At 43.4% G+C, this 27,316-nt stretch overlaps 1 protein-coding gene across 3 annotated transcripts in view; it reads right to left on the bottom strand.

Annotated features, from left to right (window-relative positions):
* Positions 1 to 27,316, bottom strand: part of CEP112 (centrosomal protein 112) — a 561,355-nt gene that overhangs the window by 72,915 nt on the left and 461,124 nt on the right. For 2 of the 3 annotated variants that reach the window (XM_088467969.1, XM_088467976.1), the window contains exon 23: positions 18,000 to 18,149. In XM_088467969.1, coding sequence (XP_088324095.1) covers positions 18,000 to 18,149 — 150 coding nt within the window. The remainder of the gene's footprint in view (positions 1 to 17,999; positions 18,150 to 27,316) is intronic. The other variant, XM_088467982.1, reaches the window with a different exon arrangement.

Here is a 27,316-nt window from a genome sequence, read left to right as displayed (position 1 = left end):
TGGGGTTTCTCTGAATCCAGAGAGAGTAGAGTTTGCCTGTGTTGGAAGCTGTACATTTAGTAACACAGGAATGCAGCTTCTGGTGATGTCACTCCAGCACACAAGGTAAAAACATCTGACAGCTGCTCGCTCAAATTATAAGATGCTTCCTCTGCAGGCGGAAACAGGCAGAGTGTCCGTGAGAATAAGAGGGAATTGTCAGCTGCCAGTGACAGTCCTAGTAAACCCGCAGTTCTTTATAAGAGCTGAATGAACCACTAAAATACTTCTATTAGTGCTGGGGTATCTGCAAAAAAGCATCCACAGCTCACAGATGAGGCCAGGTTGTACTTGGAGATAGACATGTCCCAGAAAATGAACGTATGAAGTGTTAAACAATGCATGTTCATTATAGAACTTATTGCCTTATATGTGACTAGTGGGGTAATTTATATTAGATTTTATTTATGCAATGCCCATTTTAAAGTAATGTATTATATACAGGATTTAACTGTATCAAACTTCTAAAACAACATCATTCCAGCTTCCTTCTACATCATAAACCTGCATGTTTTATATTAATCTACAGATTATTAGGTAATGAATCTCCTGACTATTGAGATATTTCCACTGATATACATAGACATGTGCACACACTCCGATACATATTCAAACACCAATGTCACAGAGTGTGTTCTCTGCCATTGATTGAGGCTGGTTGTAGTAAAGGAACACAGGATAGTCAATAAATGGATAACTTAACTATATTAATGAATGGGAGTTGGTCGAATGTTCAGTGTAGTTGACTGGTAATGGACAGGTGGAATCGGTATGATTCCCGACAGCGGCAGCCCGACATGGATGAAGATCCCGATCGTCCTTTAAGGTAAGTATCGCTAATCTATTTTCCCCCCTAACCTCCCCCCCCAGTGCCTAACCCTAATCCCCCTTTTAAGTGCCTAAACCTAACCCCCCCTTCCCCGCCGCCTAAACCTAAGTCTCCCGGGGGGTGCCTAACACTAACCTCCCCCCGGGGTGCCTCCAACACTAACCCCCCCTTCCCCTAGCCTGACCCTCCCGGGGGGGCTGCCTAACCTTAAGTCTCCCCTAACCTAACCCTATCCCCCTGCGGCAGTCCGCGCCCGGCTTACCTTCGGTTGGGAAGCCGGGCTCCTGGTGTAGGTAAAATGACAGGCATCGAGATTTAGGAGATGTTAGGTTTATCGCACCCGGGAGGGACTTAGGGTTAGGCACCCCCCCGGGAGGGTTAGGCTACCCCCGTGGGGACTTAGGGTTAGGCACCCCCTCGGGGGACTTAGGTTTAGGCAGCGGGGAAGGGGGAGTTAGGCACTTACAGGGGGGATTAGGGTTAGGCACTTGGGGGGGAGGTTAGGGTTAGGCACCCCTAAGGAGGGTTAGGGGGGGTTAGGTTAGTTATTACTTACCTGAGGATGATCGGGATTTCCAGCGCTGTCGGGCTGCCGCTGCCGGGTTCTGTTCATCTGTCGGGTTGCCGCTGCTGGGAATGGAGTATTTCATACCGATTCCGTCTACATTACATTCTGTTGATTACATGATTACAAAGCCCAGGCTGTCTGTATAAAAGCAGTATTGGAACAGACTGTTATTACACAACCTGAAGCATTATTTGCACAATATTGTCCTGCCGGAAGTAATTTATTGCTATCATAATGACAAGAAAAATGCATATGACAAAGAAAGACAAACACACCATTATAACCCTCAAAAGTCTACGCTTGAGAGAATTTGCCAAGGTGTCAGGGAGTAGTTTCCTACACCATCAAAAGGCACTTGGAAACTGCAGGAAACTCTGACAGAAGAGGTCTGGCTGACCCAAAGTCACAAGAGAATCAAAAGACACACAGGCATGTCTCAGTTTCAACTGTGAAGACTTCAAGCTGCAGGTTTCAAAGGTCGAGTGGCATTAAGAAAGCCATTAAAAAGATGGCAAAATAAGAATAAGTCTTCCTGAGCCATGTAGCATAACCAATGGACTACCGAAGGACCTATGGGCTGATGAATCAAAATTTAAAATCTTTGGATCATCAGGCAGGGTTTTCGTATGCCGTCAAGTAGGCAAAATTTTATGTCACTAAGGGGTAATTCAATTAGACCGAATAACTTTGCACAGGTGAAAAAGGGAGGTAGCTGTGGGCTTTATTGCCTCAGGCTATTCAATTAGACTCCTTTTTTCACCCGAACAAGTGTTAAAAAGGGGCGTTAAGCACAGTTAATGGGTGTTAATGCATAGAGTCCGTGAAAAGTTTACAGACCTATGTGAGAACTGGGGGCCTGATTCAGAGCCGGACGCTATTTGCGCTCGCTCGTCCAGAAAAAGGGGCTGGCTATTTAAATTGACCGTTCGCTCTTTGCGGTCTGTTGACGCCTCTATGTCTGAACGAGCGAACAAAACATGCGGACGTTTTTTTGTAAAAAACGCCCCCTGGCCGCTCGCATCATACGTCATCTCCGCTATTTATTAGATTAATCGAGTACATCGAAAGGCAAATGAACTGCTCGCTATTCATGTGGTTGCATTTTCCTACCGCAATCATGCGAGCAGTTCTGGCTAAAAGACACCCAACTGACGTGGTCGATGACGCTGCTTTGTTAATTATGCACACCCTTAAAACGCCCGTTTTGACCTTTTGGCATGCCTGCGTTCGGATCTCCACTGCCCGTTTTCAAGCACCTTCCCCTGTTACCACCAACAAACGCCTCATCCTGTCACTCAAATTAGCAGGCATTCGCTATTTTGCGAGCACACGATTTTTGGCCGCACTGACTGGTTCACGCATGCGTACTAAAACCCATACGCATGCGCAGATGTGCGAACATCGCTCGGAGCGAACGAGCGGCCGCTTACGAGCGGCTCTGAATCAGGCCCTGGGTGTTTTCACCTGTTACCTGCATACTTATAAAGGATTTCAGTTCGGGTCTCATGAGACCTGAAAAATAATCCCTGTTAAATCGGGCTAATTGAATGGCCTCTGGCAATCAATTAGCACCCATTCAATTAATGGAATTTCGCCCTAATTGTCAAATATGGAGGAAGAAGTATGATGGTCTGGGGCTCTTTTTGCTGCATACTGAGTTGGCGAAATGCACTCAGAATCAAAAGGGCTACCAAAACATTTTGCAGCACTTTCAGTACCCTCTGATTTACGCCTGTTTAGTCAATGGTTCATCCTACAGCAAGATGACCCAAAACATACCTCTATGCTATGTCATAACTACCATAGAGTAAAAGAACAAGACGGTAGCTTTAAATCATGGAGTAGCCAACATAGTCTCCATAGTTAAACCCCATCTTGCTGGTTTGAGATGAACTAGACAGATGGCTGAATGCAAAGCAACCTACAAGTGCAACACATTTGTGGGAACTATGATGGGATGAACTAACCAAACAATATTTTATTTCCATTGTAGAAAGAATGCCATTGGTGTGTTAGGCGGCTATATCTGCATAAAATGACTGTATTTTCTCTATGCATTCATTTCAGAGTATATTGAAACATTAAACAATATTGTATGGTAAATACAACTAATTAGTTTCCTGGCACTGATAATGAATATGTAGGCACAAACCCACTAGAAAATATAGAGGTATTTTCCCAAAATAAGTTAAAAACAAAAGATATGCGTGGCGGGAATCAGTATGGTTCAAATCCCGACGCCGGCAGACCGATGGGTGAAAATGCCGACAGTGCAGGTAAGTATACCATCCTCACCCCTCCCCCCCAACCCCCCCTTGGGGTGCCTAACCCTAACCTCCCTCCGTTAGTGCCTAAACCTAACCCCCTCCCCGCACCCTACATCTAACCTTCCCGGGGGGGGGGGGGGTGCATAACCCTAAATCCCCCTGGGGGTCCATAAACCCATCCCCCCGATCCCCGGTTAAGTGTATACTCACCCCCGGCAGAGGATGAGCGGTCCGGCGTCCCGGCGTCGGGATTAACATGTTAAATCCCTTGCTGGGATTACAGTGTCGGGATTGAGACTGGCGGCCACATATAACTACATCCCGAGTGGCGCGCTAAACATACTGATGCATAAGCAGTGATAGTAAATAATTTCAAATGTACATATAAGTTTATGTCATTATTTACTAAAATTATGTATATATTGTAAACACAAAAGATATAAATAAAAACAATTATTACATGCTAATGTATAACTTCCTTGTATGAAAGTAATGGAGATTCTCTAAAGGGCAATTTTATCAATCGTGTCCATACTGATGTGATCCTGATTTAAACATTATGATCATAAATAGTAGAAATAGTTTGAAATATATGAAGGTATAATGCGGACAGCCAAAGTCTTCCTCCTAATGGTAATGGATAGACAGTATTGAAATATACTCATAGATTTAAACCCAGGTATCTGGATAATAGTGTCCTCCTTACACCTGTGAGGGTAATATAAGCCAAGAGAAATGATTATGCAAATCCGGTGGTTTAAGTGGGCTAAGCAAGGAGCTGCTCACCGCACACTGACCAGTGGGGTAAAAGGGTTCACAGCCAAAATGATGGTAGTAGCTGCTGCCATGTTAATGTTATAACAGTATACTCCTGCCCGCGGTAATGACAATCATGTAGCTGCTGTACTGACTGTAAGAGAACAGCTTCCCGGACACAGTGTAGGATCACAATGTCATCCAGATTCTACCCATGGGAATATATTCCACTATTATCCGGAAGTATAAACACCATAAAGTTATGCCACAAAATAGAATTAGTGTATCTATATTTATTAGGAGGGGAAAAACTGGGATTTTTACAATGTGCTCTCACGCTTTCTCTTTTTATTTCTTATGAAAAAGTTTGTTGATGTTCTCTCAGAGATACAGAGAGAGGGTCTCCAGTCTGGACTTTCTAGGTGTTGCCTTACAGAAGTGATATTTCTTATTCTAGATGACAATCGCAATACATTTCAGTAATGGGGAAGATTGAAGGCACATAAGTCTGATCCAGCTGCTGCCCCTAGAAATCTGGAGCTGTGACAGCTACATATGGTGGCAGAGATAAATTATGCATAATTTTAAACTACTTCCTTTTGTTGCTGAGTGGTTACCCTAGGCACATACAATCCTTTACTTAAATAACCACAAAACCTAAAAATGTCAACTCTCATATGTAATGCATGAAGGTTACAAATGTTTCTCAGTCCTTCCTTGACATTTTATTGCAGATCAGTTAAAAAATAAGGTGTGATGCAGTATAAACTTCTTCGATCTTAATAGACAGATGAAATCACATGCCACATTTTTAAAACAATGTCAAAGGTGGATCTGAAACAAGGCAACAAGTTCAAACTACAAAACACAACAGGTCAGTTTGCTTGGTGTAAAATCACTAGCCCTGCTCTAATTTATGAATACACCTAGTAAAAGAGACATGTGATGTTACTTGATGAGGAAAAGAGTAGCACCTCCCTCCTATCATGACAACCTGTTGCAAATGTGTTAGCAAACTGAAATACAGCAGTTCCACGCTTTTAACTTCCCCAAATTAAAACCTGACTTAATGTATATCTATCAAAGATATGTATTAACAAGCCATATAATATATAACTGACCTAGGAAAAGCTGCATAGTAAGGCATAATTTGTCATCTACACCTTAGAGCAGGGGTCTTCAACCATTGGAGCTGTTCCCTGTGGCCCGCCGATGGAGTGCACAGGCACATCCTAATGTCACCCCCTCACCTGTGGCGTAGTCCAGGTCCATTTCAGTTAGTGTACTACACAGTATCAAACACCGCTGACGGCGCCGGGTAGTACACTTTTACTACCTGGCGGCGGTGTGTTTGTTTTGGCAGCCAATGATAGTCAAACTCTCATTGAGTGCTGCACCCACGGCCGGAGCCGAGCTGGAGCTCACTAATGAGCTCCGCCTTCCGCAGTGGGTGATGAGAGAGATGTGCAGAGTGGGCCAGGAGGACGTAGGAGCGGACAGCAGCAAGCGCATGAGCGGGTATTCAGGTAAGTGGGTTTTTTTTTGCGTCTTTGTCCTATATATGTAAGGGACACTGGCACTGCATGGGGGGGGGGGACTACTACTGGTGGCACTGCATAGGGGGGACTACTACTTGGGGCACTATATAAGGGGCACTACTGGGGTCACTGCATAGGGGGACTACTACTGGGGGCACTGCATAGGGAGAACTACTACTGGGAGCACTGCATAATGGGGACCACTACTGGGGCCACTGCATAGGGGGGGCATTGCAGAAGGGGACAGTTATAGGACATAATTGTTTGAGGATGGGGCAACTATCTGACATAATTAATGGAGGAGGCAGGACAGTTATGGGGCATAATTATAATTGTGGTAGGAGGGGGGCCGTTCTGGGACCTAATTAATATTGTAGGAGGGGGCAGTTATGGGACATAATTGTGTGAGAAGGCAGCAGAGTCTAAGTACCGCAGTATAGCTTAGTTGCCCTTTGGCTTTGGTGAATTTTTTAATGTGGCCCACACTGTTTTAAATGTTGAAGACCCTTGCCTTAGAGAGACTCTCCACCCTTTTTGATTTTCAAACTGCACTATCCTTGCCTCCAGTGTGCTCTCACACACAGTGAGCGACTCTTATAATTTCTGTTGGCCCTTCCAGGGCACTGGGTCATTGATTGCTACTGTAAATAACTATCACTCACTGAGTTGTCTTTGTTGGAAATGCATGTGTACAGGTGTGGTAGTATGGCAGAGTTATGTACAAACCAGCGGAATGCCTGATTGCTACAGACAGCCCAGTTGCTTAACCAGTTGGATGGTTTCTTGTGATGTACAGTCATACTCACTTTGATACACTAGTTATAATGAAGAGAAGCGGGGTGTGATACAGCTCACCATGGAGCCTGTGCAGTAGCACACTCCCTTGTCAATATTCTTAATATCTCAATCTTGTAATTGTCCCCTTAACTGTCTGTCTGAAACTTTTTACATATATTGTATTGATTGTTTGTATATTTTAAATTTTCCCCCGTACAGTGCTACAAATACTTGGAGGAACCATATAAATTAATAGTAATAACCAAGAAAAAAGGAAGAAGGGGGCAGTGCACAGAAACCTGTCATTTTGTAACACTGACTGATATGCTCATAGCCCTTCAAGTGACAGAAATCATCTGTACAGGCTGACAGATTATATAGACTGAAGGCAAAATACCTTTTATGTTATAGCAATAGCATACCTCTCAACTTTTCTCTTCATGGATGCGGGACATTGCGCATGCCAAAAAGGGGACTCTGGGAAAGGGAGCGGAGTGTTCACGTCACTTTGGGGGCGTGCGCAGCACTCTCCCAGGCTCCCTCTACACTGTGAATAGATACCGTATGCATGGCATCTATTCTCCCACTGCTTACCCGCTGCTCTGCTATGAAGAGCAGCAGAGCCGGCCCTAGGCATAATAAGCAAATGCCTAGGGGCGACTGGAATGCATAGGGGCATTCCAGGGCTCTGCCACGGTTCCCCACCACCACCGGCGCTGCATGTTCCTCCTCCCTATCCTGCTGCTGCCGCGATCGGAGCTCAGCTCCGATCGGGCAGCGCAGTGGCCAGTTGAGCCGCCCAGGTCAGAATGAGCTTCTGTCCAGAAGCTCATTCTGGCTACAGGAGGAAACAAAATGGCCGCGGGAGGGCATGCCGCGCATGCCCAGCCGCGTCCATTCCTCCCATGGCCTTTTGCGGAGCAGAGCCATGACTGACACGGCTCCGCCTCCGTCTCCATAGGACCAGGCGCACGGCGGTAGTGTGGACCGCACATAAGTGCAGTCCACACTACACTGCCAGGAACAAACACACAGCCGCCGGCGCCGGCAGTTGTGTGTTTGTTGTAGCAGCCGATGAGAGTCAGACAGACTCTCATCAGCTGCTGCGCCCACTGCCGGAGACGTCTCTCCCATCATGCAGAGCGGGCCGGCGCGGGAGGACTCTGGACGGAGTAGCAGATGCCGGAGCGGGGAATAAGGTAAGTGGATTTTTTTTTCTCGTGTGTGTCTGTCGGGCTCTGCTGGAAGGGGGGACGACTGGGGGCACTGCTGGAAGGGGGGGGACTGTTACTACTAGGGGCACTGCTGGAGGGGGGACTACTACTAGGGGCACCGTTAGGGGGGCTACTACCAGGGGCACTGCTGGGGAGGGACTACTACTAGGGGCACTGCTGGATGGGGAGGACTACTACTACTACTAGGGGCACTGCTGGAGGGGGGTCTACTACTAGGAGCACTGTTAGGGTGGGACTACTACCAGGGACTACTACTAGGGGCACTGCTGGATGGGGAGGACTACTACTAGGAGCACTGTTAGGGTGGGACTACTACTAGGGGCACTGCTGGATGGGGAGGACTACTACTACTAGGGGCACTGCTGGATGGGGGTCTACTACTAGGAGCACTGTTAGGGTGGGACTACTACCAGGGGCACTGCTGGATGGGGGGGACTACTACTACTAGGGGCACTGCTGGAGGGGGGGCTACTACTAGGGGCACTGTTAGGGGGGGATTACTACCAGGGGCACTGCTGGGGAGGGACTACTACTACTAGAGGCACTACTGGATGGGGGGGACTACTACTACTAGGGGCACTGCTGGATGGGGGGGGACTACTACTAGGGGCACAGTTAGGGGGGGAATACTATCAGGGGCACTGCTGGGGAGGGACTACTACTGGGGGCACTGCTGGGGACGACTATATATATATATATATAATGTGTGTGTGTGTGTATATATATATATATATATATATATATATATTATAGTGTTCACTCTAGCTCTGGCGCGAGGCAGGGTGCCGGAGCTAGAGAGGGCACGTTCGTGCGCGCGCCGATGGTGCGCGCGACCGAGAAGGGGCGTGGTCATCGAAAAGGGGGCGTTTCTATAAGACGCGTCCCCTTTTCATCACTCTTGGGGGTGTGCCCGGCACTTACGGACACGCCGGGCAGCCCCCAAGCCCTGCAGGCAGGGAGAATAGATGCGCCCGGCGTCTATTCTCCGGCGGTGACCGGGTCACCGCACATTTCTTCACCCGACACGCGGGTGAAGACAGTTCCCGCAGGCTGTTAGGGCAGGGCGCTTTTTGCCTTCCAGAAAGAGGGCCCCGCTAAAAGCCTAGCGGGAACGCTCTATATATATATATATACACACACACACACACACATTCAGCCCGACACTCTGGATACATTTACTGGTAATCTCGAGGGTGCCCTCCTAGCATAATAAACAGGCGGCACTCCTCAGTAGTTGTAACGTCATACATGTCCTGATGAAAAGACAGACAGATGGGTCTTAAGACGTCGACAGCACCTACTGAGGAGGGCCACCTGTTTTTTTCCTGAGGGGCTGTTCAGCTCGGTATGGGAAGTTGTTAGGGGGCACCAGTCAAAATTTTGCCTAGGGCACCAAATGGGCTAGGGCCAGCTCTGAAGAGCAGTGGCGTCTGCTCCCCCCAGCTTCCCAGGCGGGACAGTCCCAGAAAAACAGGACTGTCCCTCTGAATGTAAGACAGTTAAGAGGTATGACAATATGTACATAAATAACTAGTCACGTAAAAGCATTACCTATCCCTTGAATTTCCACTTCCAGTATGTCATGTCATAATGCAGCATTTAATGCCTTATTGAACTTGCTAGGGTTCCCCGATGACAGAGTGTAAAATAAAGCTCTGAAATGTTAAAAATATACATCTGCCATAACCAGTATTCTTGCAAAGCCATTAGTGCTGCACTTGTGGAGCTGTATTTGAAACAAGTTGTGGAGGCAACGGATGCAATACATGCTAGAAAGGGGTTGTGCTGGATAAACCTGTTGTGTTATATATAAATATATAAAATGGTGTGGTACTAATCTGATTAAATTGATTGGACACACTAAGGAGGACATAAATCAAACCATAAAGTACCAACCAATCAGCTTCTGTCATTTTTTTCAAACACAGCCTGAAAAATAGCTGTTAGAAGCTGATTGGTTGGTACTTTCTTCCTCTCCAAGCTTTGATACATCTCCCCCGAAATTACATGACCGGGCATTATTTCCCAATGACCGCACACCTCTGAGTATAACCGCACGGTTGAACTACTTCCAACTGTGTAAACAATAGCATCACTCACAGAGAAACTACTCAGAGAAAAGCAACACATCACTACCTCACTGACAGAAATACATATTTCTGACAGAAAGATTTTATTCACTTACACTCTTATCCAGTTAAATGTTTAATCATTAAAAATAATTCAAATTAAACAGCATTCTGAAGTATTTTTTCTTCCTATCCTTTATCTGTTTCACCCTACATCATCTCCAGCATAGAACTATTTAGTCACAATGGGCCATTCTATAAGTTAGATATACCACTCTTGGGTGTGCTGTCGTGCTCTGATTTGCGCAAAGCCCTCGTATGTCACAACGCCCACCAAGACGTGCATACATCAGAGCGAGACTGCACACCCAAGAGTGGTATATATATTACATATACATATATGGATCAGCCATATTAAAGCCACCTGGCTTATACTGCGTACTGCCAAAACAGCTCTGACTCATTGAGGCTTGGAATCAACAAGACCTCTGCAGGTGTCCTGTGGTATCTGGCACCAAGAAGTTAGCAGCAGATCCTTTAAGTCTTGTAAATTGTGAGATGGGGCCTCCATGGTTCCAATGTGATTCTCCAGCACATACCACAGATGCTTGATCGGATTGAGATCTGGGGAATTCATGGCCAAGTTAACACCTTGAACTCTTTCTCATGTTCCTCAAACCATTCCTGAACAATTACTGCAATGTGGCAGAGCACATTATTCTGCTGAAAGATGCCATTGGAATCAGGAAATGCCATTGCCATTAAGGGGTTTATTTGGTCTACAACAATGATTAGGTACATGGTACATGTAAAAGTAACATCAACATGAATGGCAGGACCCAAGGTTTCCCAGCAGAACATTGCCCAGAGCATCACACTGCATAGGTACTCTGATCAGTCTGTGGCTACACAGCCAAATTTGCATCAAGCTGCGATGCACTGTGTGTTCTGTCACCTTTCTATTATTAACTTTCACAGAAATTTGTGCTCCAGTAGCACTTCTGTGGGATAGGACCAGATGGGCTGGTTTTGGCTTCCCAAAAGCATCAATGAGCCCTGGGCACCCATGACCCCAGTGGTGGATTGGGCCACCGGGATATTTCCCGCTGGGCTGGTTCCATGCTCCCCTCTGTGGGACGGCTTACAATGTCTGCTGGGCTGGATGGAGGCTACCGCGATCGGAGCTCCGCTGAGCTCGAATCTGGCAGCAGTTCTATAGTTAAAGTATAATGGCCGTGAAAGGGCTGCTGCGCATGCCCAGCCGCAGCAGCACCTTCCCATGGGCTTTTGCGGTTTGCTGCGCTGAGCGCTCTGGCAGCATGTTGTTGTCCCCTCCAGCTGCCACTGATCCTTCCTGGTCAGCTAGGGCTCTCCTCCTCTTAGCAGCAAGGGTGACAGTCACATGATCCCTCTCTGAGAGGCAGGGCGGCGTGCACGGTCCTGGCTGTCCCTGGCTCAATTCATCTATGCAGAGAGGAGTGCCTGCCCTGGAACTTCCTATCCTGGAGGAGCCACCCCAAGCCAGTCTGTCTGGAGAAATGTACGTTAAAATATAAAGGTGTGTGTGTGAGTGTGTGTGTGTGGGGGGGGGGTGATGAGCAGAAAATATATGGGTATTAAAGATATATAAGTGGGGGAGGAGATCACTGATGGGTGTAAAATACATAAGGAGTGGGGGAGATGGTGGGTGTAAAATATATAAGGGCTGGGAGGTGATGGATATAAATTATATAAGGGATGGGAGGTGATGGATATAAATTATATAAGGGCTGGGAGGTGATGGATATAAGTTATATAAGGGCTGGGAGGTGATGGATATAAATTATAGAAGGGCTGGGAGGTGATGGCTATAAATTATAGAAGGGCTGGGAGGTGATTGGTATAAAATAAGGAGTAGGGGAGATGATGGGTATAAATTATATAAAGAGTGGAAGGTGATAGGTATAAATTATAAGGGGGGTTACACAAAACTAGAAAATATGTATAAAGGGAAAGAGTATATGGGGCACAAAATGACTAAATATGCAGTATATACGGGATGGGGTGGGGCATAAAATCATTAAATATACAGTCAGGTGCATAAATATTGGGACATTGACAGAATTCTCATATTGTGGCCTCTATTCACCACCACAATGGCTTTGAAATGAAAAACAAGATGTGCTTTAACTGCAGCCTTTCAGATTTAATTTGAGGGTAATTACATCCAAATCAGGTGAACGGTGTAGGAATTACAACGGTTTCTATATGTGCCTCCCACTTTTTAAAGGGGCCAAAAGTAATAGGACAAACTAAACAATCCTAAATCTAACTTTCAGTTTTTAATACTTTGTTGCAAATCCTTTGCAGGCAATTACAGCATGAAGTCTGGAACGCATAGACATCACCAGACGCTGGGTTTCATCCCTGGTGATGCTCTGCCAGGCCTCTACTGCAAATGTCTTTAGTTCCTACTTGTTCTTGGGGCATTTTCCCTTCAGTTTTGTCTTCATGTCTTCATCAAGTGAAATGCATGCTCAATCGGATTCAGGTCAGGGGATTGACTTGGCTATTGCATAACATTCCACTTTTTAGCCTTAAAAAACTCTTTGGTTGCTTTTGCAGTATGCTTTGGGTCATTGTCCATCTGCACTGTGAAGCGCCGTCCAATCAGTTCTGAAGCATTTAACTGAATATGAGCATATAATATTGCCCGAAACACTTCAGAATTCATTCTGCTGCTTTTGTCAGCAGTCACATCATCAATAAATACAAGGTAACCAGTTCCATTGGCAGCCATACATACCCACGCCATGACACTACCACCACCAGGCTTCACTGATAAGGTGGTATGTTTTGGATCATGTGCAGTTCCTTTCCTTCTCCATACTAAATTGATCTTTGTCTCATCTGTCCATAGGATGTTGTTCCAGAACTGTAATGGCTTTTTTAGATGTTGTTTGGCAAACTCTAATCTGGTCTTCCTGTTTTTGAGGCTCACCAATGGTTTACATCTTGTGGTGAACCCTCTATATTCACTCTTGTGAAGTGTTCTCTTGATTGTTGACTTTGACACATATACACCTACCTCCTGGAGAGTGTTCTTGATTTGGCCAAATGGAGTTTTTCTTCACCAGGGAAATAATTCTTCTGTCATCCACCACAGTTGTTTTCTGTGGTCTTCTGGGTCTTTTGGTGTTGCTGAGCTCTCCGATGCGTTCTTTCTTTTTAAGACTGTTCCAAACAGTTGATTTGGCCACACCTAATGTTTTTGCTATCTCTCTGATGGGTTTGTTTTGATTTTTCAGCCTAATGATGGCTTGCTTCACTGATAGTGACAGCTCTTTGGATCTCATATTGAGAGTCGACAGCAACTGATTCCAAATGCAAATGTCACACCTAGAATCAACTCCAGACCTGCTTAATTGATAATGAAATAACGAGGGAATAGCCCACAACTGTCCATGAAATAGCTTTTGAGTTGATAGTCCCATTACTTTTGGCCCCTTAAAAAGTGGGAGGCACATATAGAAACCGTTGTAATTCCTACACCGTTCACCTGATTTGGATGTAACTACCCTCAAATTAAATCTGAAAGTCTGCAGTTAAAGCACATCTTGTTTGTTTCATTTCAAAGCCATTGTGGTGGTGAATAGAGGCCAAAACATGAAAATTTTGTCAATGTCCCAATATTTATGCACCTGACTGTATATTTGGGAAGGAATGGGGGGAATTTATTACATATATATGTGTAACAAACTGTGATAAAAGAAATAACATAATTGACACTCTCCGTTTTAATGAAAATGATACATTATAAAAAGCTTGATGTCAGCTTTTTATAATAAATCTTTTAGAATACAGTATAACTTTTTCATGAAATCTGGAGTGCTGATCGTGTTTGTTTCTGTATTTAAAGATGCACACGCTTGATTGCTTTCCATTCTATGTGTCGTTTTATTATGATGTGTAATGTGTTTTCATTTTTTAAGACAATTCATCCATTTGTTCACATTGCCTGTTGTTCAGCACAATCTCCTTTTATACATTGTGATTGTCATTTAAGCTGTGTACACACTGAGACGATGTTGTCACGATTTGGCCAAATTCTAACGACATATTGTGCAGTGTGTATGCACAATATATGCGCTGCCAAGGTTGCATGCTATGTCATCAGGTTTGATGTGCTGCATATCAAACCTGACAATATCGCTTGCAGCTCCATGCATGTTAGTGAAGGACGGAACAAAGGAACGTTCCGTCATTCAATACAGCACTCGAATGTGTATCTGCAGTACAATATGTCGGCCCGTTGGACCGACATATCGTCCGGGTACACATCGTTCAGTGTGTCCCCACCTTTAGACAATATGGCATATTCCTCCATTTTTATTTTATATTTACATTTTTTACCACACTTAAATGCCTCTCAGACCTACTCATGTGCCACTTTTTTGCCATCTGAGCCCTCCACATGCCCCTTTATAAACTGGTTCTGTTGAATAACATCCCCTGGTGTGTAATATTGTCCTAGTGTGGGTGACATCCTGAGCATTAGCACATATAAGATTTTTTTTTCCCCCACAGAAAGTATTTATCCTTCTATGCACCCCATTTTGAAGTTCACCTTGGTAGAAGAAATACATTTACCACCAGCTCAGAGGACAAGACCACTGATTCATTCTTAAGCCCATCATGAAGAGAAGAACGGTAAGTCAAAACTCATATACTGTAGTGATTTTTTATGTAGAGCTGGTGCTCTCTCTACCCAAGGGTGGTAAAATATGTAGCTACAGCTCTGCTGACAGGCAGCCCGGGTGAGTGCAGCACAGACAGCTGCTGGTAGCAGCGACTATACGGGAAGAAGGACTGAGCTTCCAGGGAGTTCCTCTAACCACTCAACACACCCTGCTGCTGTCATTGGCACCTACAGACACAAACATCACTGCCCGTAGACAGAAGATGCTCCCCAGCCACAATCAGAGTGGCTGGCCAGAACTCTGTCTGCCTCCTGGCCCATAGCTATGACCTGTCCACACTTCTCCCTTCCTGTTTATTTTATTTTTTTTCCCTTAAGATAGGGGGTGCAGAACAAAATAGATGTGCATTTTAAATTCAGCCAAGTTTTCTTTTTTTTTTTTTTTTTGTGCAGATGTCCTGCAGCCCACAAAGGGACCTACAACCCTATTAGAGAAAATGTGTTCTGCTAACTGTATCTATAAAGGAGCATCAGCTCTGCCTGTTCACATTGGAGGCCATACTCAGTTGGATGATCTAACATAGCATCAGGCTGGGGCAAGTTTTTATGGTGGTGTCTAAAGGTGCATCAAGTGGTATTGCAGCATCTCAGTCATTGTACATTCAAACGCATGGCAGTATGCCATGCAAGGGGTTTGTAGTGGCAGCAACTGTATCCAACTCAGAATCAGGCCCTATAAGGAGGGAGTATCCCATCCCCTCCACAGACCCTCCTTCTCAAAGGACTCCACCCCCATTAGGGCTGCTTACAAAATTTTCCCATGCCGGTTTTCCATCCCAATCCGCCCCTGCATGACCCCGTTGCCGGTTGTCCTTTCTTGGAACACTTTTGGTAGGTACTAAACACTGCATACCGGGAACACCCCACTCTGACCTTGTCATCTAGCCATCACAATTTGGCCCTTGTCAGAGTTGCTCAGATGCTTTCGCTTGTCAATTTTTCCTGCTTCCAACACATCAACTTCAAGAACTGAGTGTTCACTTACTGCCTAATATATCCCACCCCTTGACAGGTGCCATTATAACAAGATAATCAATGTTATGCATTTCACCTGTCAGTGTTTTAATGTTATGGCTGATCGTTGTATATTTTAGCATGGAGAAAATGTTATGTGCTTGGACTAGCAAAATAATTGTCATGTACATTAGTTCCAGTTGTGCTATTACGAGATACCCAATATGCATGATACAATCAAAAAGATACCATTATATACTGTAGTCTCAGATATTGTTACCTATACTGTTTGTCAGACATGCTACCAGGTAACCTATATGTCAATATAGTTTCATATGTGAGCACAATGGCACAGAGGGAAGCACAATTTGTAGAGTCACCATGCAGGGCTTGGACCATGGGTTCTAATTCTGACCATGGATACTTTTTGTGTTCTGGAGTCTGCATGGTTTTCATGTGTATATGAGGGGACTTCCCCTTGTGCTCTGGTTTTCTCCCAAAAAACATACTAACAGGTTAACTGGCTTATGAGAGGTTGGCGATTTAAAAGAAAAAAGAAAAAAAAAAACTAACATGTTGAACTGTTATCACAGTGCAATGGATGGGAGACACACGGTGGGACTGTGATACCTGGCAGATTTGCTCCTTGTAATTGTTTCAGCAGATATCACACATATGGGGCAGATGTATGAAGCCCTCAGAAGTGATAAAGTGCATTGTGATAAACCACCAGCCAATCAGCTCCCAACTGTCATTTTTTAAACACAGCCTGTAACATGACAGTTGAGAGCTGAGTGGCTGCTCGTTTGTCACTCTGTACTTTACCACTTCCCAGAGCTTCATACATCTGCCCCTGTAACTGGATGATGATGACAGCATTTCACTGATTACTCAGAGTTATAACAAACCTGATCTGCTTCTAAAGATGAACCAAAGTTTAAAACCTACAGTATGACAATAAGGGATATTTCTTACACTAGTTTGTTACCCTTTTAAAATAGTAAAGTGACTTTGTAAGCAAAGAAATGTTTGTATTTTTAGGAATTGTTTAGGCTGCAGCAACCATAATTTTCCAGTTAAACCAATGGAGGTATTAGGTGTTAGATAGTGAGGTTTTAACGTGTGGTATGAAAAGTGAAGTTTTTAGGCACTGTTATTAAATCCCCACATAGGTCCAATGTCACATCCTCACATCACCTTGTTAGGAAATGAGCACAGGACCTGTCAGTCTGACAAACACACGCAATGTCAGGGAAAAGACTGTAGGACATTGCCGTGGAAGATCTGCTATCCATCACGATGGATGTGTTGAGTCGGTCTATATAATTGTGGCATGTCATGTTGGAAGAATCCTGCTGTGTCACAGATACCCTGTTCTATGCTCGGTGGAGGTTACGATAGATGACTGCAGATGCCTGTATTTAATTGCACAGATTTGTTTCCCGGAAAACCCTGGAGGTACATTTCACAAATGCTTTCTCTTATAAACAAGTTGAAAGACATTTGCTGGCCTTTAAAATATTTCCCTGCAGACGGATGCACTGAATGGGATTTGCAAGATGGAATGGATATTTCCACAGATCTTTACAGTCATATTGAAGTTGGCACCCGATGCATTAATTTAACAAAACAACACACAGTGTACAGCCATTATATACAAAGATTAGCACACACCCAGCAATGTGTACATGATATGACTGAGCTTGAGAGTTCATTGACAATTTGTTCATCACAGAATTTTCACCAACACTTTCTGTATAGCTTGAAATTTATTTCCATGCTGTATATACTATATGTAGTCCATGTCCTTTATAATACATGATCCTATTGTGTTACTGTTACTTAATGTGGCAGCCACGAAAATTAAAGTTTAGTGGGGTATCGGCCAAAGAACCACTTCACAAAGACCTTACAATCTAGTGGTTTATAATGATCAGACACTGTTAAAAATCTCTTTGCACCTAGGGCACCCTACACTCAGACCGCGTACAATTTCTGTGATTATGCAACACGTGACCAATCAAAACAGATCAAACAAATACCGGGGGATTCACAATAGACAGCAGCCATGCCTGGCACCATGTAATGCCATATAAACACATTTTGAAGAGCAATAAGTATCTTTTAATGCTACTTTTAAACTGTTGGCAAATGTCCAGCTAGGTTTCTAAATGGCCTGTTTGTTACATAGATGCCTACTTCTTAATTAATAAGTTCATGTGTTATTACCTTTATTACCTTCTCGTTCTCTTTAATTAGTTGTCGCTTGTCATCATTATAGTTCTGTGCTGCATCCTGTAGTCTCTTCTCCATGATAAGCTGCTGACTGTTGCTTTCCTCTCGTATAGAAACAATCGTTGCCTGGAGCTCACACACCACCTAAAAGAACAGGAGAATCATGTCAGCCCATTGGGAAAGTCTGCCATTTACCAATAGGAGTGAACTAAGCCTATTTTATTAACAGGTATGACATATATATTTAGCCAGCAAGCAATAGAGAACTTAAGGTGCGTACACACTGGGCGATTTTACTGAGCGATTGCACGATTATGACAACGTAATCGTGCAATCGCTCAGTAATTGTGCACAAATCGCGCACTATAATGACGGAAATGACCAGCGATGCACGCTCCCGCTGGTCGTTCCCGACATTGTCCATTGCCTGAACATGCAGCCCAATCTGTTGATAACGACAGATTGGCAATGCTCAGGAATGATGGAGGGTGCCTACACTGAACGACTGATCGTTCAGTGTAGGCACTACAGGGGAACAGGAACGACGGTACGATTACGATGTCGTAATCATACTGTCTTTCCTAATCGCCCAGTGTGTACGCACCTTTAGACTGGGCAGGTAGGTGAACCAAGGAAAGCATCATTTATCATCAAATTATCATCAAATAGACATAATGTATTATTTAGATGAGAATAGAATATGATTACTAAACATTTGGCTACTGAGTTTGATACAAACATGACATTGAAGAAACAACAGGAACATTTATAGAAGTCGGCAATAGTAAGACTCAACTGGAACATTGCCTAATGTGTAAAATAATATGCAGGATTTCCACCATTACTATGTGGACTGAAACTCTTGTAGTGTTGTATGAGAGCACCTGAAATTGTCATTGCTCTTCTGAAAGACATAAAAGTTATTTGTGAAGATGCCTCAGACTTTCCATGCACATGTGGCAGTGAGCCGATTCAGCTGGCACCTTATCCATGTACTGTTTGCAGACATTCCAGTGGTCTGGCATTGGATATGTACCCTGTGTGCACCTTATGGTATATGTCAGCATTCGGGTGCCAGGCGAAAACCATATTCCTGCCAGGGTTGTCTTCAATACAATGCTCTGTAAACATAGCTATGTCTGGAATAAATGCTTATAAAAAAGGCTATATTGTGACAGCGACAATTGGCATGTAGTGGAAAAAGCCAGCTCCTGGTGGAAGGCTCTGCAGCCTCGCACACAACAAGAACTGTGACTTTAGCCTTAAAACATTACTCTAACACAACCTGTCCTCCAATTGTCACAGAACATGAATGCATGCCCTTGCCCATTCCCACAAAGATTACTGCAACATTCTTCTATCTATATCCACATATTTATCTCTCAAACACCTTATATGCTCTTATTAAACCTTCCCAGACTCCTTTTTTAAGCTATACAGGGGTATTCAATATGGGAGCAAAAACATTGTTTTTGCGTTAATATCGCACCTATGACATCATTATCGCAGGTTTTACTTTTACACCATATTCAATTTCAAAGACTTATCGCAGGTTCGAAAAGTCTTTGATAAAAAACGGGGATAACTTTTCACCATTGAATAAGTGTCGAAAAAAAGTGCAGAATTGGGGTTTAGGGGTGCATGCTTAAAAAAAATAGCCTGTACCCCTGGGAATGACATTTAAAAAAGAACTGTGTCAAAAAAAGTTTTAAAAAAAAAATAGGGACACCCCAAAAAATGTATTTAAAAATTGGGGTGATAAAAAAAAAATGGGAAAAAATTATTTAAAAATAGGGAAATAGGTTCAGGGCTATTCTGCAAGTATGCGGCAGGTGTTTTCTAGAATAGATTTATAGCGGCAGGTGCACAATTGCAGAATTGTTAAAAACTTACTTTAGGGACTTAAAAATATGCTAGTACCCACTTTCATGAACCCCAAATGTGATGGGACCACTTACAAAAACGAACAAAATAACCTAAGTGCTCTTCTGCATCACTTCTTCAATGTCGGGAAAAAACACCTGCTACGGCTATTTAAATCCCCGACTTTCATTTAAAGGCTAAAACGGGGGTACCCATAGTGATCCTCCATGTTTTTACAACTTTAGGGGGGTCCTACAATTTTTTTAAGGAAAAATTCGTAACTTTACGCAAATCCAACTTCGCAGGCTCCCGTTTTCGTAAATTTCATATTGAATACGGGGATAAGCGGGCGCGCGCCCGATACTTTAACGCAGGTAAAATCTCCGATATGAAACGTAAACTTCGCTGTCGAAGTTTACGTTTCATATTGAATTCCCCTAATAGTGTTATAATAGGCAACAAGAAAATATCTGCAAAATATTTTTTTATTTTTAGAATCTGAAATAAAAATAAAAACACTTCAAACTCAAGGAGAGTATTTGCTGCGTTGAAGGAAAAATATTAAGTTAATAGAGTGTGTTTTTTTGTAACATAGCTTTGGTTACATGAAGATCTGTTAAGAATAATAGTTTCTGAAAGCCATATTAAAATAGCAACATAGGATGCTCTTTAATCCTAGTAAAGGGTTGTGACTGTAAGATATCAAACAGCTCCCTATCTTTTACCTATATTTTAGGTGTCACATTTATATTAACATTTAATTTACATGTGGCCAATTGAACATGATGCTGGAGAATTTTAGATCTATGCAATATACAGTAGCAACCCACATGGATTATCATACTGGAAATATATTCTATTATTCTGCAATCGAGTTGAGTGACAGGATTGGCCTATTTGTTGAAGTTACAGATTTCCAATGACAAAAATTGGGACAAATGTAAGCCGCAGAATACTGGTGTTTAAAAGTAATTTACAGATAAGGGAATGTACCTGCAGCTCTCAAATCAAGATCTAGCTGACAATTTTACGAGACATGTAAAGTCTGCAAATGAAAATGGGTGATCCTGCTGGTATTAGCTGAAAAAAGGGCAATATTTAGTAAAATGATTTAATGGTGATCAGATACAAGCTGCCTATGAATGAGAGAACCTCTTGACCTGATACTCTTCTTAGAAGTTCAATTTACTGAGAGGCTTTGAAGGTATTGTGTCTCCCAGAGCTGCACTTTTTCTGGACCTTTCAGTAAGTCCAGGTGGGGCTGACTCTTCTCAAAGACTTTTTCTACGCTTTCAAGCTTCCGGCTGCGGGAACAGAGCTGGATTTTTCAAATAACATAACGATTATGCTGCATTTGATATTCTGCTGTGGAACATTTGTTATTTTCTTTTGGAAAAAGGTTAGATGGGAGCTGGACAGATTGCAGTGATGAGACTTGAAGAACAGCAGCCCACGCAATGCGATATTAGCCAGTCAAGCGTAACATTTTTTATTCCCCCTGCTTGGGGAAAGAGTTAAGGGCACACAGAATAACCAGGAGACCATATGGGCCTGGTTAGGGAAGCCATCACTAATTCTTCCAGCTGTATGAAGTAAGGGATTATGGGATGCGAGAAGAGGCTGCCAACAAATGAATTGCTCTGGAAAAGGAATGTTCCCCCCTTTTATGTGGAAAACAAAAATGTGTAAACTCTCATTACAACATGATTCCTCGTTACTGGGGAAACAAACAGCACAAGTGATAAAGTGAAGACTCCAGAGAGAGAAGGGTAGCAATTCCAAAATAAATAACAATAGGCTCACAGGCTGATGGTACACTATATATACAGTATATATACTGTACAGATGATCAGCACTCCTAAGACCTTACTGGTATCTTGCCAGGGTGAAAGAACCAAACAGCTTACAAAGTTCTTAGGGAGAACGGCACTCCGTGGACTTGTAGCTACAAGTCAACGGAGTGCATATATATATATATATATATATATATATATGCACACACACACCAAATAACCTGGCACTCTGGGGCCCCACCAGGCAACTTCTGCTCTGCTGCCTTCCTTAGGAGGGAAGTGCCTCCACGTACATCCAAACCGAAATATGGCGGCGCTCAGAGACTTCATATAGCATGAAAATGTAATAATTTGTTGTGCAAATCATCAACGTTTTGGGGAACAAGTCCTCTTCATCAGGATCAAACATTCCACAACAAATAAACACTTTAAATAGGCTTACCTCCATGATGCCCACCCCCCCCTACCCCGTGAGAGCCGCGATCACGCCAGTCTAACTTCCGGTGTGTGTACCTCCGATATCAGGGTCTCCCAGACCACCGGAAGTGATCACTACAAGATGCAAACTGTAGTCATGGTGACACTACAACAAAAAATAAACATGGCTAGCCTTATAAAATCAATTACAAAAAATCACTAAGTACAAATAAAGTAAAAACATACCATTTGATCATACAAACCATCAGTGTAAGCACACAGGGGAACCACAGAGGCTACTACCACAAAAGATATTAATATATAAACTAAACAACATATAATGTTCTACTAAATGAAGCAATGACCCAACTACATGCTACCTGGTGACCATCCACATATGTATTGGAAACCTAAATCTCTCAAGGAATAAATGAAGATGCAGTATACTGTATAACATACTATGACTAGGCAGCTCACACTTGTCAAGCTACATGTATAAGAAATTGGATAAACCCAGTGTGCCGTTCAACCCTCTAGCTTGTAAAGTACCCAAATGGTGAATCCATCTGGATTGAAGCTATAACAGCCTTTTGGCTCTGTTACCGCCCCTTAATGTTAATGGAACATGGTCCACAATCCTGTAACGTAAGGTGGCTATGCTGTGTTTATGCACGGCAAAATGCCGGGCCACCGGTTGTTCACTGTTGCCTGTCTGCAATGCTGCCCGTATGGCACTCCTATGTTGGGCCATTCTCTCTTTGAATTGATGTTCTGTTTTGCCCACATAGTAGAGGCCACACGGGCAGCTGATGACATACACCACAAATTTTGACGTGCAAGTGTGGGGCCATTTCATGTAAAATTTCTTCCCTGAAAACGGGTGCCGAATCTCATTCCCTGTAATAAGATAGTTACAAGTCATGCAGCCAAGGCATTTACAGCAACCATTCTTTCTACTCATAAAATGCCTATTAGATTTGTCAAACCCAGAAATATCTGTTTTAACAATGATATCCCTTATGTTTCTGCGTCTGGAATAGCTGGGCATGATTTTCGGATTGTGTAACAGGGGTAGATTAGGATCAGACGTTACTAATGGCCACAGTTGCTTAGCTCTTTTCTTGGTGAATTTGCTTTGCGAGTTAAATTGATTTACCCACGGTGTTTTGCTCACCTTTGTTTCTTTGCAGGTGTTCATTAACAACTCAAGTCTAGATTTTGATATGGCTTTAGTTTTTGCTCATAATAATTCCCTGTAGGGGTACCCTCTTGCTCTAAATTTTTCAATCGTAAGGTTAAGCTGTTCTTCAGTTTCCTGAGGGTCACTGGTAATCTGGCGCACCCTCAGGAACTGTGAAAAGGGCAAACCTTGATGGTAGACTCGGGGTGAAAGCTCTCATATCGCAAAATGGTGTTGCAATCCATGCGTTTTACATAAAGGGAAGTACTGATTTTGGCATCCTTAAGTGTTATGTTAATATCAAGGAAAAGTAGAGATATGATAAGAACTTACCCTTGTTATCTCTATTTCTACGAGGTCCATAGGGTCCACAGGAAACCTTGGGGTATAGGTGATGACGAAGACATCCGGGCACCATGCAGTTAAATTTTTTCTCCCAGGATGCAACGGGGCCTCCCACTATACCCCGCCCCCCGGGCCAGAGGCTCCTCAGTTACGTAACAAGCCAAAGGCTGGAGGAGGATAAAAGAGAGAACAAAGTCTGCAACACACTGGAATCATATTCTCACACCGAAGGAGACAGAAAACCGGTGACCAGAGCGAAGCCCATCTGAAGCACAGGAGTGTCAGGGCGGGCGCCCTGTGGACCTCGTAGAAAAAAGACATAACAAGGGTAAGTTCTTACCATATCTCTACTTTTCTACTTCAGGGTCCATAGAAGGTCCACAGGAAACCTAGGGGATTCCCAAAGCAGTACCCTCAAGGGCGGGGACGCTCCTGTGCAGAAAGGAGAATCCACCGCCCGAAGGAAGCATCCTGAGTGGAAAGGGTATCTAAGGCATAATACCTTAAAAAGGTCTGGATAGAAGATCACGTGGCCGCCTTACAAAGCTGTACAGCCGAGGCACCACGACTTATTGCCCATGAAGGGCCTACAGATCGAGTAGAATGAAAGTTTGTTTATTGGCTGGCCATCCCCTCTTGTGGAAACCATAAAGAACAAACAAGGAGTCCGATTTCCGAAGAGAACTGGTACAATCCACATAAATTCTGAGGGCACATACCACATCCAATGAGGCCTCCCCTGCCGAGAGGTCTGAGGAGTTAAAGGCCGGCACAATAATTTCTTCATTAATGTGGAAACTAGAGACCACCTTAGGAAGGAACCCAGGGCGAGTTCTAAGCACTGCCCTGTCCCTATGAAAAACTAGAAATGGGGAACGACGAGAGAGATCCCCTAAATCAGAAACTCTTCTGGCAGAAGCAATGGCCAGAAGAAAAACAGTCTTGGCAGTAAACCATTTCAGATCCACTGAGCCCAGTGGTTTAAATGGAGGGCTCTGGAGAGCCTTAAGCACAACAGCCAAATTCCAAGGTGCTACAGGAGGGACAAAGGGAGGCTGGATATGAAGGACCCCCTGCAGAAAGTGCGGATGTCAGGTAGAGGAGCAATCATTCGCTGGAACCACACTGAAAGGGCCGAGATATGGACCTTCAGTGTAGCAAGGCGGAGACCAAGGTCTAAACCCACTTGCAGGAAAGCCAACACTCTGGGTATCCTAAACACCTGGGGGTCATAACTTTTTGGACGACACCACTCAAAATTGGTATGCCATACCCCGTGGTAAATTCTAGCAGAAGCAGGTTTACGTGCTCTGAGCATGGTGTTAACCACAGAGCCGGAAAAACCCTTGGACCCTGAGAGATGTCTCAAGAGCCACGCCGTCAAAGACAGACGACCCAGATCTGGGGAGAGGCAAGGACCCTGAGACAACAGGTCCGGACGCTAAGGCAACAGCCACTGAGTGTCGATGGAGAGAATCCGAAGATCTGAGTACCATGGACGTCGGGGCCATGCTGGAGCCACCAGCAGGACCATGCCTCCCTCTTGTTTGAACTTTCGAATTACTCGAGGAAGGAGGGAGATTGGAGGAAACAGGTACACAAACTGGAAGAGCACCATCATTTGAGTCCATATATGATGGGGAAATCCGTCCCACTTGGAGAGGATCAATAGCTGCAGAGGCCGGGAATGAAACTGGGCATACTCCACCATTTCGAATGTCGACACCATGGATCCCAGTAACTGCATTGCTGAGTTGACTGACACTCGGTGATTGTGAAGGCATCTGTGTACACGTACACAGATGCCTTTATATCCCCCAAGATATAAAAGTCCCCCGATACACACATTTTATGAAAAAACTATGAATGATTTCAAAAATTTATGTACTAAGTTCCACACAGGTATCAAATATATGCAAAATCTTTCTAAGGCAGAAATTTGGGCAATAAAAGAATTACAAAAAGGCCCTACAAATACTGTTAAGCCAGCAGATAAAGGGGGGGGGGAGTTGAGTACTAGATAGAGATCCCTCTTCAGTATATCAAACAGAACTTCAAAAAATATTACTGTTATATCAGGAACAGGGTGTTATATCAAAGGAAGAATTTAAGTTTCTTTTCTGCACTCACCCCATCACTCCCACATATTATCACCTCCCTAAAATCCACAAATCACTGCACAATCCACCCGGGCGTCCCATTATCTCTGGTATAGGTTCTTTGAGCACTAATCTTTCACATTATGTAGACCAATATTTACAGACGCGCGCTGCAGCTCTAAGATCCCATCTACAGGACACAACCCATTTTCCCAAACTAATTTCTGATATTCAATGGGAATCTGATTATATGTTCCTTACATGTGATGTATCTTCACTATATACCAATATTCCACATGAGTTAGGACTTATGGCAGTAGAGGAGAGTCTGGTTGAAGATCCGGGGGTCTCTGAGCTGCAGCGATCGTTTATTTTGACCTCCATAAAATATATATTAACGCACAATAATTTTTTATTTAATGGTGTTTATTATTTACAGACCCTTGGGACGGCAATGGGGTCCAGGTTCGCGCCGAGTTACGCGAACATCTATATGGGCGCATTCGAACAACGCCATATATGGGATGGCGACTTCGGCGCGAACCTGGTCCTCTATGCCAGATATATAGATGATTTATTTTTTATTTGGAAAGGGGATTCACAATCCATCACTGACTTTGTTTGTCACTTGAATTCTAACACTTTTAACCTCACTTCCACTAGCACTTATCATTCGAATTGTATTAATTTCCTGGATATTACACTCAATATTTTTGAGAACAAAATTATTACATCTAATTACAGGAAAGATGTTGACTGTAATAATTATCTTGCATATAATAGTAATCAGAAGGCGTGGCTAAAGAATGTCCCCAAAGGGCAATTGCGTAGGTTGAAACTAAATTGTACTCATGATAGTAAATTTAGAGAACAAGTGCATGATCTGATGATGGCGTTTAAAGATAAATCTTATCCAGAAAAATTACTTGAAACCTCATATCATGATATCGCCCTTCTAGACAGGTCCTCTTTGCTTTTGTTAAAACAAGAGAAGTCTATAGAGAAGAAAATTCATCTAAATAAACCAATAGATAGTTCAACAGTTTTTGTCTCTAAACAAAATAGTGCTTCGTTTAAAGTCAAACAGATCATCAATAAGAACTTTCATCTTTTACAATTGGACCCTATCCTCAAAAAAGAATTAGGGGACCATCCGACAGTTATCTTTAAAAAAGCAGATAATTTACAATCTAAATTAGCTCCCAGCCATTTCAAGGTGAAAAATAATAACCCACTAAACAAATCACCATCACGGATACCTTGGACAACTAAACCATTAGGCTGTTTTAGATGCAATCACAATAGATGCACCACTTGTAAATTGATAGCCAATAGACAAAATACATTCATCTGTGAAGTAACTGGAGAAACTTATCAAATGAAATAATTTGTCAACTGCGAGACGGACTTTGTAATATACATGTTAACTTGCCCATGCAAGAAACAATACATTGGACGTACTACTAGGAAATTCAAGATCAGATTCCTTGAACACTGTCGGAATATTAAGAAGAGATATTTAAATCATAGTGTGTCACGTCATTTTGCAGAGACACATAATGCTGACTCAGAAATGTTAACTGCCATTATAATAGAACAGATTGGATATACAGA

Source organism: Taudactylus pleione, unplaced genomic scaffold, assembly GCF_031769625.1.
Source record: "Taudactylus pleione unplaced genomic scaffold, aTauple2 ptg000012l, whole genome shotgun sequence".
NCBI lineage: Eukaryota > Metazoa > Chordata > Amphibia > Anura > Myobatrachidae > Taudactylus > Taudactylus pleione.
This window is presented reverse-complemented; position numbering and strand designations above follow the sequence as displayed.